The sequence below is a fragment of the Drosophila rhopaloa genome, unplaced genomic scaffold (genome assembly GCF_018152115.1).
Source record: "Drosophila rhopaloa isolate 14029-0021.01 unplaced genomic scaffold, ASM1815211v1 contig_150, whole genome shotgun sequence".
In the NCBI taxonomy this organism is placed as follows: domain Eukaryota; kingdom Metazoa; phylum Arthropoda; class Insecta; order Diptera; family Drosophilidae; genus Drosophila; species Drosophila rhopaloa.
Window position 1 is genome coordinate 280,732 of NW_025335029.1, and position 12,569 is coordinate 293,300.

At 39.4% G+C, this 12,569-nt stretch overlaps 3 protein-coding genes across 3 annotated transcripts; 1 reads left to right on the top strand and 2 right to left on the bottom strand.

The window, feature by feature from the left end:
• Positions 1 to 2,138: 2,138 nt before the first annotated feature.
• On the bottom strand, positions 2,139 to 5,796 carry LOC108041955. Its single transcript, XM_044456759.1, has 2 exons — positions 5,443 to 5,796; positions 2,139 to 2,423 (listed from the first exon to the last, which is right to left on the bottom strand). Exons 1-2 carry the CDS (start codon positions 5,619 to 5,621, stop codon positions 2,333 to 2,335), a joined length of 270 nt encoding a protein of 89 aa, XP_044312694.1. The 5' UTR covers positions 5,622 to 5,796; the 3' UTR covers positions 2,139 to 2,332.
• Positions 5,797 to 6,489: 693 nt separating this feature from the next.
• Positions 6,490 to 9,103, bottom strand: LOC108041958. Its single transcript, XM_017120033.1, has one exon. The coding sequence runs from the start codon at positions 8,938 to 8,940 to the stop codon at positions 6,571 to 6,573; it is 2,370 nt and encodes a 789-aa protein (XP_016975522.1). The 5' UTR covers positions 8,941 to 9,103; the 3' UTR covers positions 6,490 to 6,570.
• Positions 9,104 to 10,381: 1,278 nt separating this feature from the next.
• LOC108041956 (nuclear transcription factor Y subunit beta) lies at positions 10,382 to 12,037 on the top strand. The gene is made up of 3 exons (XM_044456766.1): positions 10,382 to 10,494; positions 10,680 to 10,767; positions 11,226 to 12,037. The coding sequence occupies exons 1-3, from the start codon at positions 10,382 to 10,384 to the stop codon at positions 11,952 to 11,954; spliced, it is 930 nt and encodes a 309-aa protein (XP_044312701.1). The 3' UTR covers positions 11,955 to 12,037.
• Positions 12,038 to 12,569: the final 532 nt, after the last annotated feature.

Below are 12,569 nucleotides of genomic sequence, written 5' to 3' on the forward strand. Positions count from 1 at the left end.
AAGCTAGCTCTGAATATATAAAATAAAAATTTAGTGGGCCTACATAAACGTTATTTACCTTTTGAATTAACTATTATTTTACAATTACAACGGTTTGGTTTACAAATATATTTATTTTTCTGTAATATATTGTTTGTCCAAAAAGGAAAATATTTTTCCAGTGTACTGCTCAGATTGTTGCAACTTGCGAGTGCAGTGGCTGTTGCTTCGATGGCTCTGCCAATTCTTGTGCATATATAATTTTATGCTTATGCTCATGTTTGCCTTATGGAAATGTGAGATTTTACTGCATAAGAAAAAAACACCAGCTATGCAAAAAAGGGGAAAGGAAAACACAGGCGACTTTGGACTTTGAGCTTTCCCGTATTTTTAATGCAAATGATGCGAAATGTATGGAAAGAATTTGGTTTGGACATACGACAAAGTTCAATTGTATCAAATTGGCGAAAAACGAATGCAAAAAACCATACGGCGGTCAGAAAAATAAACGAAAATCGAGTGCGACTCCATCAATCATAACCATCAATCAGAAGCGGTCGGAGTAAAGCGAAACTTTGAAGTTTGCGGCGTGCCGCATCCAGAGAAGAGCAATTTTGTGGTCCATTTCAATTAGAACACAGCAACGAGCAGGCCACAAAATGTGGCAAACAAATAGGCAAATGTATATATTATATTATTTGCAACGAGAGTTCGCAATGTTTTAGAAATTTGGCCAAATAAATGAACCTTTCACAGACCAAACAATTTTTAAAAATTTCGTAATTGCCCAGATCTGATCTCACTTTTCACTTGAATGGTATAAATATGTTCTTGTTATAGACGAGTGCGAACTGATGTCACTGCCACTTATAAATTGCAGTTGGCAATGGGGAAAATATGCAGCGAATAATCACAAATTCACAACGGAAATGAGACATTGCTTTGGCCCATTGTAAAAATTGTGATTGACAGACAAGGTCTTGGAAAAATCTTAATATCAAAAGAATTTACAGAAATATAAACGTTATCTTATCGCAATGCAGGGGAAATTAAAGGTTACACTTGTTGATAAGAATAAATGCAATATTTGTTTAACCCATTTCGAATACTTGTATATCCTAATCTAAATATTTTTTGTGATTCAGACTTTTAAATTCATAAAATTAATTATTTGTGACATACACTTTAGATGGGTTTAAAGTTGACATGTGGTCCGGAATCTTTAAGTCCACCCATCTGCAGGCAGTGCCAAATATTCAGTATATGCAGATATGCTAACGAGCAGACAAACAGATTTTGGCATGCTTGAAAGAAAGCTATTTTCGGAGCTATTTTAAAACGCAGACAGACCATAAATTAATGGAGGGGGAATCACAAAAAGTCACTTGAGCACGGAAGCCAAAATTCAGACTTATAATAATGGTTTAAAAGTATTTTAAAGAAACAGTTGCTTTTATCAGATATTTTATATATATTTTTACAACTGAAAATATAGTTTGTTATATTGTTGAACTTATAGGAACTGTCACCTTACCTACACATCTTATCAATAACTTTAAGGTATACCCATTTAACAACTCTTTATAGAAAACATTTGCGGCCAGCCCTTTCAAATTTATTACCTGTCTGCCTAAAATTAGTAAGCCTAGATTATTAATTCAAGAGATCATTGTATTTGCTTTAAAATACCTTTACAAACACTTTTTGTGGTTCCCCTACAAAAACTAAAGAATGATGTACGTTAGATTATTCATTGGGAGATTAGCATTTCGTGCTGAAACCGATAGCCAAAATTTTGTATAACTGGCATTGAAAAGATGATTGCAAAAACTGGGCATCAATTAAATGAATTTCACACGTATTTTGAAACTGTCAGATGTGTCAGTGTCGCGTCATTTGTCTCATTAAGCCATTATTTCCGCTTTTGATACAAATGACACTTCTCAAGAGCAATCTTGGCTCAATGTGTCGGGTGCCATGAATGACATCATGGATTGCTCTGCGATCGTTGTGCGAATACTATAGTACTATATGTCTCAAGCGCCGCAGATCGCGCTCAATGACGCTGTCTCCATTAATCACAATCGTAAATATCAGAATCTCCGGCGACAACATCATCAATTGCAGCCGTACCACAACCCACACATAAAGATCACATATGCACTGGCACGAGGGCGAATTTCAATTTTATATAACATTTCGCGACATCTGATGGATGACTGGTGGATGGATGTGGTGGCGAAGGAGTCAATCAGTGGGCCAGGCGCTCGCAGACATTCGATTTAAACTGGTGCTAGTACGGGATGTTGGGATGGGGACCGGGTCATCTGTCTGGTCTGCGGTTTTATTGACGCTACTTCATAGCTCTGTCCTTGCCGGCACCAAAATACAGCACAGACCAGGACTTGTCCGGCATATCGTAACCAATATTCCGCTGGTATACGCTGCAAAAAAATTAAAAATAAAATGGAAGTTATAGCCTATTATAAGCGCTTAATTAAAGAGCTACAAATAATGATTATTAAAGTGCATTTTAAATCAACAATTCAATTCATTAGAAACGGAATTCAAGAAACAATCATCTAATCAAACTGTCCTTATTCTCCATAATTGTAATTCATTATTTAACAAGAAAGGAAAGCTAACTTCGGGCGGAGCCGAAGTTGATATACCCTTGCAGAATATTCTATAAATTATATTCTCCAAAATTATTCATATGATGCATTCTTAATACTCATAAAAAGTCCCAACTTCCTAACTTTAAAAACACCAAAGTTATGTCATTTCCAATCGTTCAGTTATATGGCAGATATAAGATATAGTCGGCCGATCCTTATAAAATTTGGTAGGTCGGATTGATTGGCCAAAAATAAAACCCATAGAAAATCCCAACTTCCTAACTTTACAAACACCAAAGCTATGGCATTTCCGATCAATCAGTTATATGGCGGCTATAGGATATAGTCGTCCGATCCTTATGAAATTTGGCAGGTCGGATTGATTATCCAAAAATAAAACCCATAGCAAATCCCAACTTCCTAACTTTAAAAACACCAAAGTTATGGCTTTTCCGATCGTTCAGTTATATGGCAGCTATATGATATAGTGGCCCGATCAGGCTCGTTCCGACTTATATACTACCTGCAATAGAAAGACAACTTTTGGGAAAGTTTCAAGCAGATAGCTTTAAAACTGAGGGACTAGTTTGCGTAGAAACGGACGGACAGACGGACAGACGGACAGACGGACAGACGGACAGACGGACAGACGGACGGACAGACGGACGGACAGACGGACAGACGGACATGGCTAGATCGACTCTCCTGGTGATGCTGATCAAGAATATATATACTTTATAGGGTCGCAAATGTCTCCTTCACTGCGTTGCAAACTTTTGACTGAAATTATAATACCCTCTGCAAGGGTATAAAAAGAAACAAAATTATGATTATGTTCCCTGTTCTTAATAAACAAATAAAATAGGGCAAAAATATTGTAATACTGTTTCTAATTAAAATTCAATTATAATCATTAAATATCTTTCGATTACTTTTAAAACATTAAAAACCAGTATAAACTGGTAAAAATTTTATTATATTTTTATACCCTTGCAGAGGGTATTATAATTTTGGTCAGAAGTTTGTAACGCAGTGAAGGAGACGTTTCCGACCCTATAAAGTATATATATTCTTGATCAGGATCAATAGGGGAGTCGATATAGCCATGTCCGTCTGTCCGTCTGTCCGTCCGTCCGTCTGTCCGTCTGTCCGTCTGTTTCAATACCGTTTGCGAGCTCAGTTTAAAAGCTAGCGATCTGAAACTTTCACACTCGTCCTAAAACAAGTGTACGCAGATCAAGTTTGAAAACCGCCCCGATCGGATGTCTATATCCTATAGCTCCCATAGGAACAATCGGATATAACTTGCAAGAATGGAAGATATTTCGCGCAGTGTAAAAGCTATTGACATAAATCTTTCCAAATCGTATTTTTTATGCGTACCTTGATCTATATCCTATAGCTCCCATAGGAACAAAAGGGTAAAATCGGTTAAAATTTAATGATTTTTAGGATATTTCGCGCAGTATACAAGCTATTGACATGAATCTTTCCAAATCGTATTTTTTTATGCATACCTTGATCAGGGTAAAAGCGCGTGGCGATCGGACGTCTATATCCTATAGCTCTCATAGGAACAAAAGGGTAAAATCGGTTAATATTTAATGATTTTTAGGATATTTCGCGCAGTATACAAGCTATTGACATGAATCTTTCCAAATTGTATTTTTTTATGCATACATTGATCAAGGTGAAGGCGCGTGCCGATCGGACGTCTATATCCTATAGCCCCCATAGGAACAATAGGGTGAAATCGGTCCAAATTTGATGATTATCAGAATATTTCGCGAAGTGTGTAAGCTACTATCATAAATTTTTCCAATTCTTATTTATTTACGCATATCTTGATTAGGGTAAAAGCGCTTGCCGCTCGGAAGTCTATATCTTAAAGGAGATAGGAAAAATTGTTAAAGGCTGCGAAAGTATCCCTTTTGTATATGACATTTTTGCAGTATAAAAGCAATTGACTTGAAACGATGCAAATCTAGTTTACTTATGTATACCTTATTCCTTTCGCTACTTTTTCACTTTTAGCAATTTCGTCAAAGTCTGCAAGGGTATTAAAACTTCGGCTTGCCGAAGTTAGCTTCCGTCCTCGTTTTATATGCATTTTTGAGCATACAATATTGGTTTTAATAAGAATAGCACAACGAGCAGCTTTAGGAGCTTTACGACCTTGAGTTTTTGGTGATTTTTGACATCCCCTTTCTGAATGTAATGAATTCGTCATAAAACAAGAGAGAACGCTATAGTCGGGTGCCCCGACTATCAGATACCCGTTACTCAGGTAAAGGGAGTGCGAGGGAGATGGAGATAGAAACTTTGATCACGCATAACTTTTTAACGAATGGTCCGATTTGAAAAATTTCTTCTACATTTCGATAGGTATTGATAAACACAATAAAACTGCATTTTTACTTTTCCAAAATATTTAAATTTTTAAAATCGTATTTAAGCAATTGTGGGCGTTAAAGGGGGCGTGGCACCTTTTTGAAACAAACTTGCGCTGCGTAGGAACTCCTAGAATCTGCATGCAAAATGTCAATCTTCTAGCTTTTATAGTTTCCGAGATCTCAGCGTTCATACGGACGGACAGACGGAAAGACGGACAGACGGACAGACGGACATGGCTATATCGACTCGGCTAGTGACCCTGAACAAGAATATATATACTTTATAGGGTCGGAAACGCTTCCTTCTAGCTGTTACATACTTTTGCACGAATACAATATACCCTTTTACTCTACGAGTAACGGGTATAACAATCCTTGAAGACATAATGGACGTCCGTTATCTTTTGCAAGACAGCACACTTATCCTTTTGAAATTTAAATATGAAACATACTTGGTATCCGAATTGGCCAATCTATGGCGCTGATGTTCCGGAATACAGGTCTGCTTGGGAGTCGGCTTCAGCTCCAGGCCGAAGTTGCTCTCCGTGGGATCCATGGTCGCCAGTTTGTTGTTGCCGCTGGAGCCACCGCTGCTGGAACCCCCGCACTTCTTGCCGAACTGAGACGACATGGTCGGCACCTCACTTATCTTGGTTTTGGGCCGAAAGAGGGGAAAAACGTTTACTTGAAGACTCAATTTACAAATAGAGTGAAATTTAAAAATCTAAAATTTACGTTCCCTAGGTGACACACAAAAAATAAAATATATTTTGCGTATTTTTCGTGATTGACAACTGAGTGAGTGCTTTCGATGTAAATAGTGTTTTAAGACAGAAAAGGCAAAGTTTTAAACTTGTAAAGAAACATTGTTTTATAAAAATATGCTCAGATCTTTATTATTAAATAAAAATAACTATCATTATTTTTTTGGGCTATTCACTCTGATAAATACTTATGGGATAACTTCCCGAACAAGCTCAAGCCAATAAACTATTTATTGATTTAAACGCTTCAAATCCCAGCTATAAAGGTCCCAAAAAAGAAGGCAACAGAATATTCCGAATATTTTGGAGGACGTTGCTCATGAAGCCTAAAAGTATGCCAGCTTTTTGAGAGAACTTTGCCTTCCAAAAAAATTTCTGTTTGCCGGAAAAATGTAACTTTTTTAAAAAAGCTAATCTTGTCTTTTTCTATATTACTAATACAACGTTAAATTTTTCACTTCATATTTAATAATTAGATTCATTCAGAATTTTAAGCAAATGCATGGAAATGGTATTAAAATATATCTTTATCTACCTGAGTTTTATATTTTATGCATTTATTATTTTGTTTTGTAAGTATTTTGGTTTTATAAATTCGTCGAAATCATGTGAGTTTTATAAACACCTTTAAACATTTTTTTAACATTTCTAATTAATTTATTTCCATGTACATATTATTTTAAAAGCTTATAATCCCGCCCAATTTCAATTATTAAAAATGACAAGACCACATGGTAAAAAAAAGGTATTAGTATCTTGTATTTGGTGAAATCATCCAATCACTGGTAAAATTTTGCCTTCGTTTGTGACTACTCCTCAGTAGACCTGCACCTGGATGGCCAGGAATTTGCGTCCTTTGTCGGTCATCCGCTTGATCATACTCATGGGCACCATCATAGAGCAGCGACTGCGACAGATGGGACCCATCTCGTTGGGTGCCCGGATATCGTATATATGGGTGGTATTAACACTGACGCAATCCGCCAAATCAGAACCTAGGGTGGACCACATCGAAACCGTCGCCATGAGTTTTATATTCCGCGGCACCAATCCGGTTAGCCAGAGAACAAAGAACTTTTTACCGCCGCCTGGTCTCTTCCGTTTAATGGCTCGTGCCGACCGAACTCCAAAGGATGCCAAAACGGTCCTCAACCGGGTGCGGGCACTCATCACCAGGACGGGCAGTAGATCGCACAGTTCCCTGCCCTTGGTGTCGAATACCTTATCCCTCACCATATAAAGCATATGACATTTGGGCTGGTCCATCAGCGTCGTATTCGTATCCAGAAAGAAGGTCTTGGTCTCCCTCGCCTTAATCCGCTCCATGGTCAAGGATCGGTGGTCGAGCAGGAGGTGGCTATTGAAATCCGAGACAAAGGACATCCGCCTGCAATCGGAATCGGGGCAGCGGACTGGCGATCGTGAAATATCGAGTTCCTTGACTTTCTCAGGCTGGGTCACATACGGCTTCTTCTTGATCAGCCTGATCACCTCCTTCTCCTCGCAGGCCACCGTGGAGAAATGAGCTTCAGGGGCTTTCTGCTGGACTTTCCTCGCATCCTCCAGAGTATTGATACGCTTCACTGCCTCCAGGGGATCATGGACAACGCCACCGAAGCTGGCACGCTGCGCCGAGGACGCCAGGACCTGGATGCTGCGAGTTTTGCTCAATGGCTTCGATCGCTGGAAATTATCCTTGGGTTCGTGGGCGTTCGGCATGTAAAAGTCGAAGGTATCAAGATTGGCAAACGGATGTTTCAGCTGATATGGCAGAGGTTTATATATTTTCCTAAAGTTTTTTACTTTACTTTCTCTCTCCATTGATGAAGCACTCTTTGTGCTGGACTCGATCTCTAAGTCCTCATCGCTTTCAGTCCCGCTGTCTGTTTCAGTTTCTAGAGGCGGAGCAGTGGGCTTGTGGCTGTCCAGATACTCCCGATCCTGATCTTGATCCTTTTCGACCTTCCAACTCTTAAAATGCGGCAAATCCTGTTCGTGTAGGGTTTTTAGGAGGGTTTCAAGCTTATCTTTCTTTTCCAACCTTTTGCCTTCTATTTGTTCATCCTTTTGTCTTTTGTGTACAAGTCGTGTAAACGTGAGATGAGCCCCGCCGCTTTCTCGAAGGCTTCGTCCTGACTGCGATCTTCGGTGTCTTCTCTCCAGGTCAGCCAGTTCCATTTGGGTCTCCTCGAATTCCGCCTCGAGCCTCGATCGCATTGAGGTTAACCTTCTCATCTGCAGCCGCTTCTCGACGAGTCTCTTCTGGATGTTCACATTGCTGGGAGCCTGGCTGGTGGTCTCTGAACTGTTTGGGTAACTGCCGGGCGAGGTTCGCTCCGTGGAGTGGTTTGAGGTCTCCGGTCCGGAGAAATCATTAGTAGCATAGCGACGCTTCATTTTCTTTACCTCTTTAAGGGAAATACCCGGACGAGGAATTCCTGCGTCTTGATCCGTACTAAATTTGGGTTTAGTGGAGGTAGCAGGTTCTTGACTCGTCTTGACTCGATTCTTAAAGGTTTTGGTATACGGATTAACCGGTGAAAGACGTCGATCTTGTTCGCGTGGCAATTCTGGGCTCAGATGACTGGGCGGCGTGGAACGCAAGAGCTCGATACCCTTGACCTGCTCCGATTTCCGACTTCGGGCCAAAGATGGGTTTCTTTTCTCCGCTCTTACAGGACTTGAGTTGCGAATGGTTTTCTCATCATCGCTCTGGGAACGCGGACTCAATGTAGAAATCACATTGAGTGGAGTTATGGGTGGCGGGGGTCCATCCTCTTCTTGACTACGTTGATTCCGGCTGAAAAGGCCATGTCTGTTGGGCAGAGTAGTGAAGGATCCCCCGCCTTTCGGAGGATCCATGGCCTCGACGGCCCAGTTATTCAGATGGTTAGCCAGACTGGCGGCCTGTTTGTTCTGGATAATCGTACGAGGATGGAGAACACCTCTAAAGAAAGCAGCTGATCCCTTAAATGGAACCGAATCGATGGAGTCCACACTATTGGTAATAAGTGGCTGAACGAAATTAGTGTCAACGTGGCTCTTTATAAAGAAGGTCAGTTCCCCGCAGGAGTTGCACCAGCTGGAGGCGCCCTCTATGTAATCCTCTCCAGCGGATTGGAACTGTTCGTCGGCGCGAAGATTTAAGTTGCTTCTTTGATGACCGCAGCGACTGCACTCGTACATACTCTATCCAGACCGGGATGATGAAAATCCAATAAAAACACTTATAAAACAATTTACAAAAGCACTACCGAAAAATATACATAAAAACAGTTTTTGGTTCGTTTCCCACCAAGGGGAGTGTAAACGATGTGAAAGTGATAAAATGGTTACAGATCTGTGTTGAGTTTTCACAACATGACAACTGGATGAAAAATAAAATAATAAAATAAACTTTTTATCATTAAATATATATTTATAAGAAGCAAACAAATAAAAAGTAATAAAACCAAATTCCAAAATCTTATATTGGCCTATATTTATAAATATTTTGAAATAAAGCATTTCAAAAAAACTAAAAGGTACAGCCATACAATTAAAGATATGGTAATTTCTATTTTTAAAATGTTACCTCTATTTTATGCAAATCTTAAGAAAACAGCAATCACAATTATAAATTGTAGACTTAAGGTTGTATGGTATTTCTTGCATGATTGGGTATTTGCTTTTCCGGTCCGGCCCCTTGGAGACACGGAGACATCTTAGGTCAGGTGCTGGACCCATCCATTGACCGTGAAATCCGCACCCGAAGGTCAAGAGGGGACGTGCAAAATTTGCAGAGTGAAAAGCAAATTCGGGGAACCTTGGGTCCCCAGACCAGCCATGCTCCAGTTTATACGCCTCGAGCCGGAGCTCTCGAGCGCAATTGAGATTGTCAAACGCCCCGTCAAGTGGCACCTGTCAGCAGGTGAAGACTGAAATAAAGAGAAGACACGCTGAAAATGGATAAACAAGCTCTTTTTAATGGTCATGATTGAATACCCTGTTTCAGCCTATAAAATATATTTAAACTGTTGATTTTAAAACAGTTAATAACCAACGTACAACGGCTTAATACTATACTAAACTAAAATTCAAATTTTCAGTACCCATCTAAAATATAAAATTATTTACCATTTTAAATATAAATCGCTTTAATACAGCTATTTTGATTACCATATAAATGTAATTTGGTTATAAACCTTTACGTAAAACAAATTGTTGTTATATTAATTATAAGCTATTGGGTATAAAATATGACTTGAAAATGCTTATTTCCTTTCAAAAGTATTCTAATAAAACTTTTTATATTAAAAAACACCATATAAGGAAATTAAACTTAAAAGTATATTTTGTATTTTATATTCAGAATTTACTTATATATTAATTGTGCCTTTTTGTTATTTTGTATACAACTCTTCTTAACTCTTTAGTGCCATCAGTATAATCTCTTCAATTTATAAACTTAAAGTAATTAATTTAATTTAAAAAGTATTTGTTTATATAATACTAATAGTTTTGTCTAAAGATTTCCCTAAAATAATAATAGTTGGACAATCAGACCAAATAAACAAACTGCTTTGGATTGTTTTCTTTAAATATATTTTAAAACTTCCTTGTGGGCATTAAAAAAAGTAATTACCCTATGCAAGAGTACGAAAATAGCCAAAAGCGGCTTAAACTGAGTCCAATTGAGGCTTCGCTATGGCTTGACTTGGATCGGATGGGATCGGATTGCTTTGGTTTGCTTGGCGGCCAGTGACGATGATTCAGCTCGAATATTTGGTCATTTAGGCATTTCGAATGTTTGTTTGTTGATTGTTTGTTGAGATGCGCTAAAAAAAAACCAAAGCTCAAAACCGACGACAAATCGATGGTCTTCGCAAATAACGGAACCCGCCTCGAAGCCCACTGTTTGAACTTATTGACTGGCCCACCCGAAGGTCTCCTCTGAAGCTGTGCCCGTATAAATATCATTACTTCCATCTGTTCCGACATCAGACGCTCCACAGCCAAACATCCAACAAGATGGTAAGCATTCGCAATGGGTATCATATGCCCCAAAAGAAGGATTACTAGGAGTATAGGTATAGCACTAGAAAGACGTCAGAAAAAGTGGTCTTAAATTTTAGATTTCAATATTTAAATATTTTACCAATTACATTTTTGCTCTACATATTTTAGTAAGCAATATATTCCGAAAAAACAATAAATTAAAAAATCTCATAAATGTTGCATTACAATACCAACTTTAATTATGGCAAGTTTAAAAAATCATCGCTCAGAAAAATAAAACTTTTTAAATATCCTTATAGCATCCCTATTTAAAAGAGAGGAGATAAACAAAATTAAATATCATTAAATAACTATTAAGAAACACAGATTCTTTTTTTATAAGAGTTCTGTTTAAGGACCATTTTTATATAAGTTGCAAAAAAAATTTTTTTTTTTTAAATATGAGCAAATAAATACATTTTCATTCCATTTAGAAAACCTTCTGCCTGACCCTCGCTTTGTGCGCCTGCCTGGCCGCCGCTGATGTGTCGCACCTGCAGCCCAGCAGCAGCTACCTTCCGCCTGCTCGTCCGGAGCACGCTGTGTCCATGAGCATCGAGCAGCAGGAGCTGCGCGAACTTCCCGAACAGGTGGAGTACATGCGGCCGAATGAACAGGGTCAGATGGAGGCGATGCCCAGCAGCCTGCTCACTCCTCCCGCTCCAGCGGATCAGGAGGAAGCCCTGCCCTCCACACGCTACCTGCCCCCTGCTCCTGCACCTGCACCAGTTCCAGTTCCCGTCCAGATGGATGCCGAGCCTATTATGATGCCCCAGATGGAGATGATGGCTCCCGAGGAAGCCGTCATGGAGAAGCTCCAGCAGCAGGAAGAGCCCGCCCATCGTTACCTGCCGCCCGCACCAGTTCCCCAGGAGCAGCTCACCTACCAGCAATACCAGGAGCAGATGCAGCAGTACCAGATGCAGGAGCAGCAGCAGCAGCAGCAACAGGTGGAGGATCAGCCCCAGGAACAGCAGCCTCAGCAATTCCAGGATCAGCCAGCCGAGGAGCAGCAGATGCCCTACATCCTGGATGTCCAGCAGCCAATGGCTCCATCCGATCTGGAGACCCAGGGGCAACTGGAGCCAGAGCCCGCCCACGAACTCCGTGCCGATGGCTATCACTACAAACAGGCCGAGGAACAGCTGCGTCTGCGGCATTAAGTCATCCAGCATTGAGTCACCGCCTGACGACATCGAGTCATCGGACCATGCGTCAACCGATTGTTGTTAAATGTTTAGCTTAGTTCTAAGAGACCCGATTAAATTTCGACTTTGAAGAGAATCTGCTTTTGATTAATTCTGGCTGGGTTCCATTAGTCACGAAGCGGGTAAAGCGAATACATTCTATTTATGGAAATCTTGAAACAAGATTATCAGACATCAAAATTAAATTATTTTTAAGCACGCTTTGGACTTTAACTATATGTTATGCCTTAAACAATTTCAAAAATAATGAAATTGAGCATTCCATTATCAAAATTAATTAAGGTAAGCTATGGATCGAAAAAAAAGGTTGCACTTCCTTTCTGCAAATCTAAAGTAGCAATGCTGATGAAGGGGTAAACTAGAATCAAACCACATTAAAAAAACCACAAATCTAAATTAGCAATGCAGATGAAAAAGTAAACTAGAAGCAAAACACTTTAAAAAAGGATTTCAATAGGTAAAGTTAGAGAGCTTTAGTTAGAGAGCTTTATTACTTAAAGCTTAGCATTTATTTTATAGAAATATAAAAACCTCAAGCCCCACTTAAACCATCCCGAACAATGATTCATT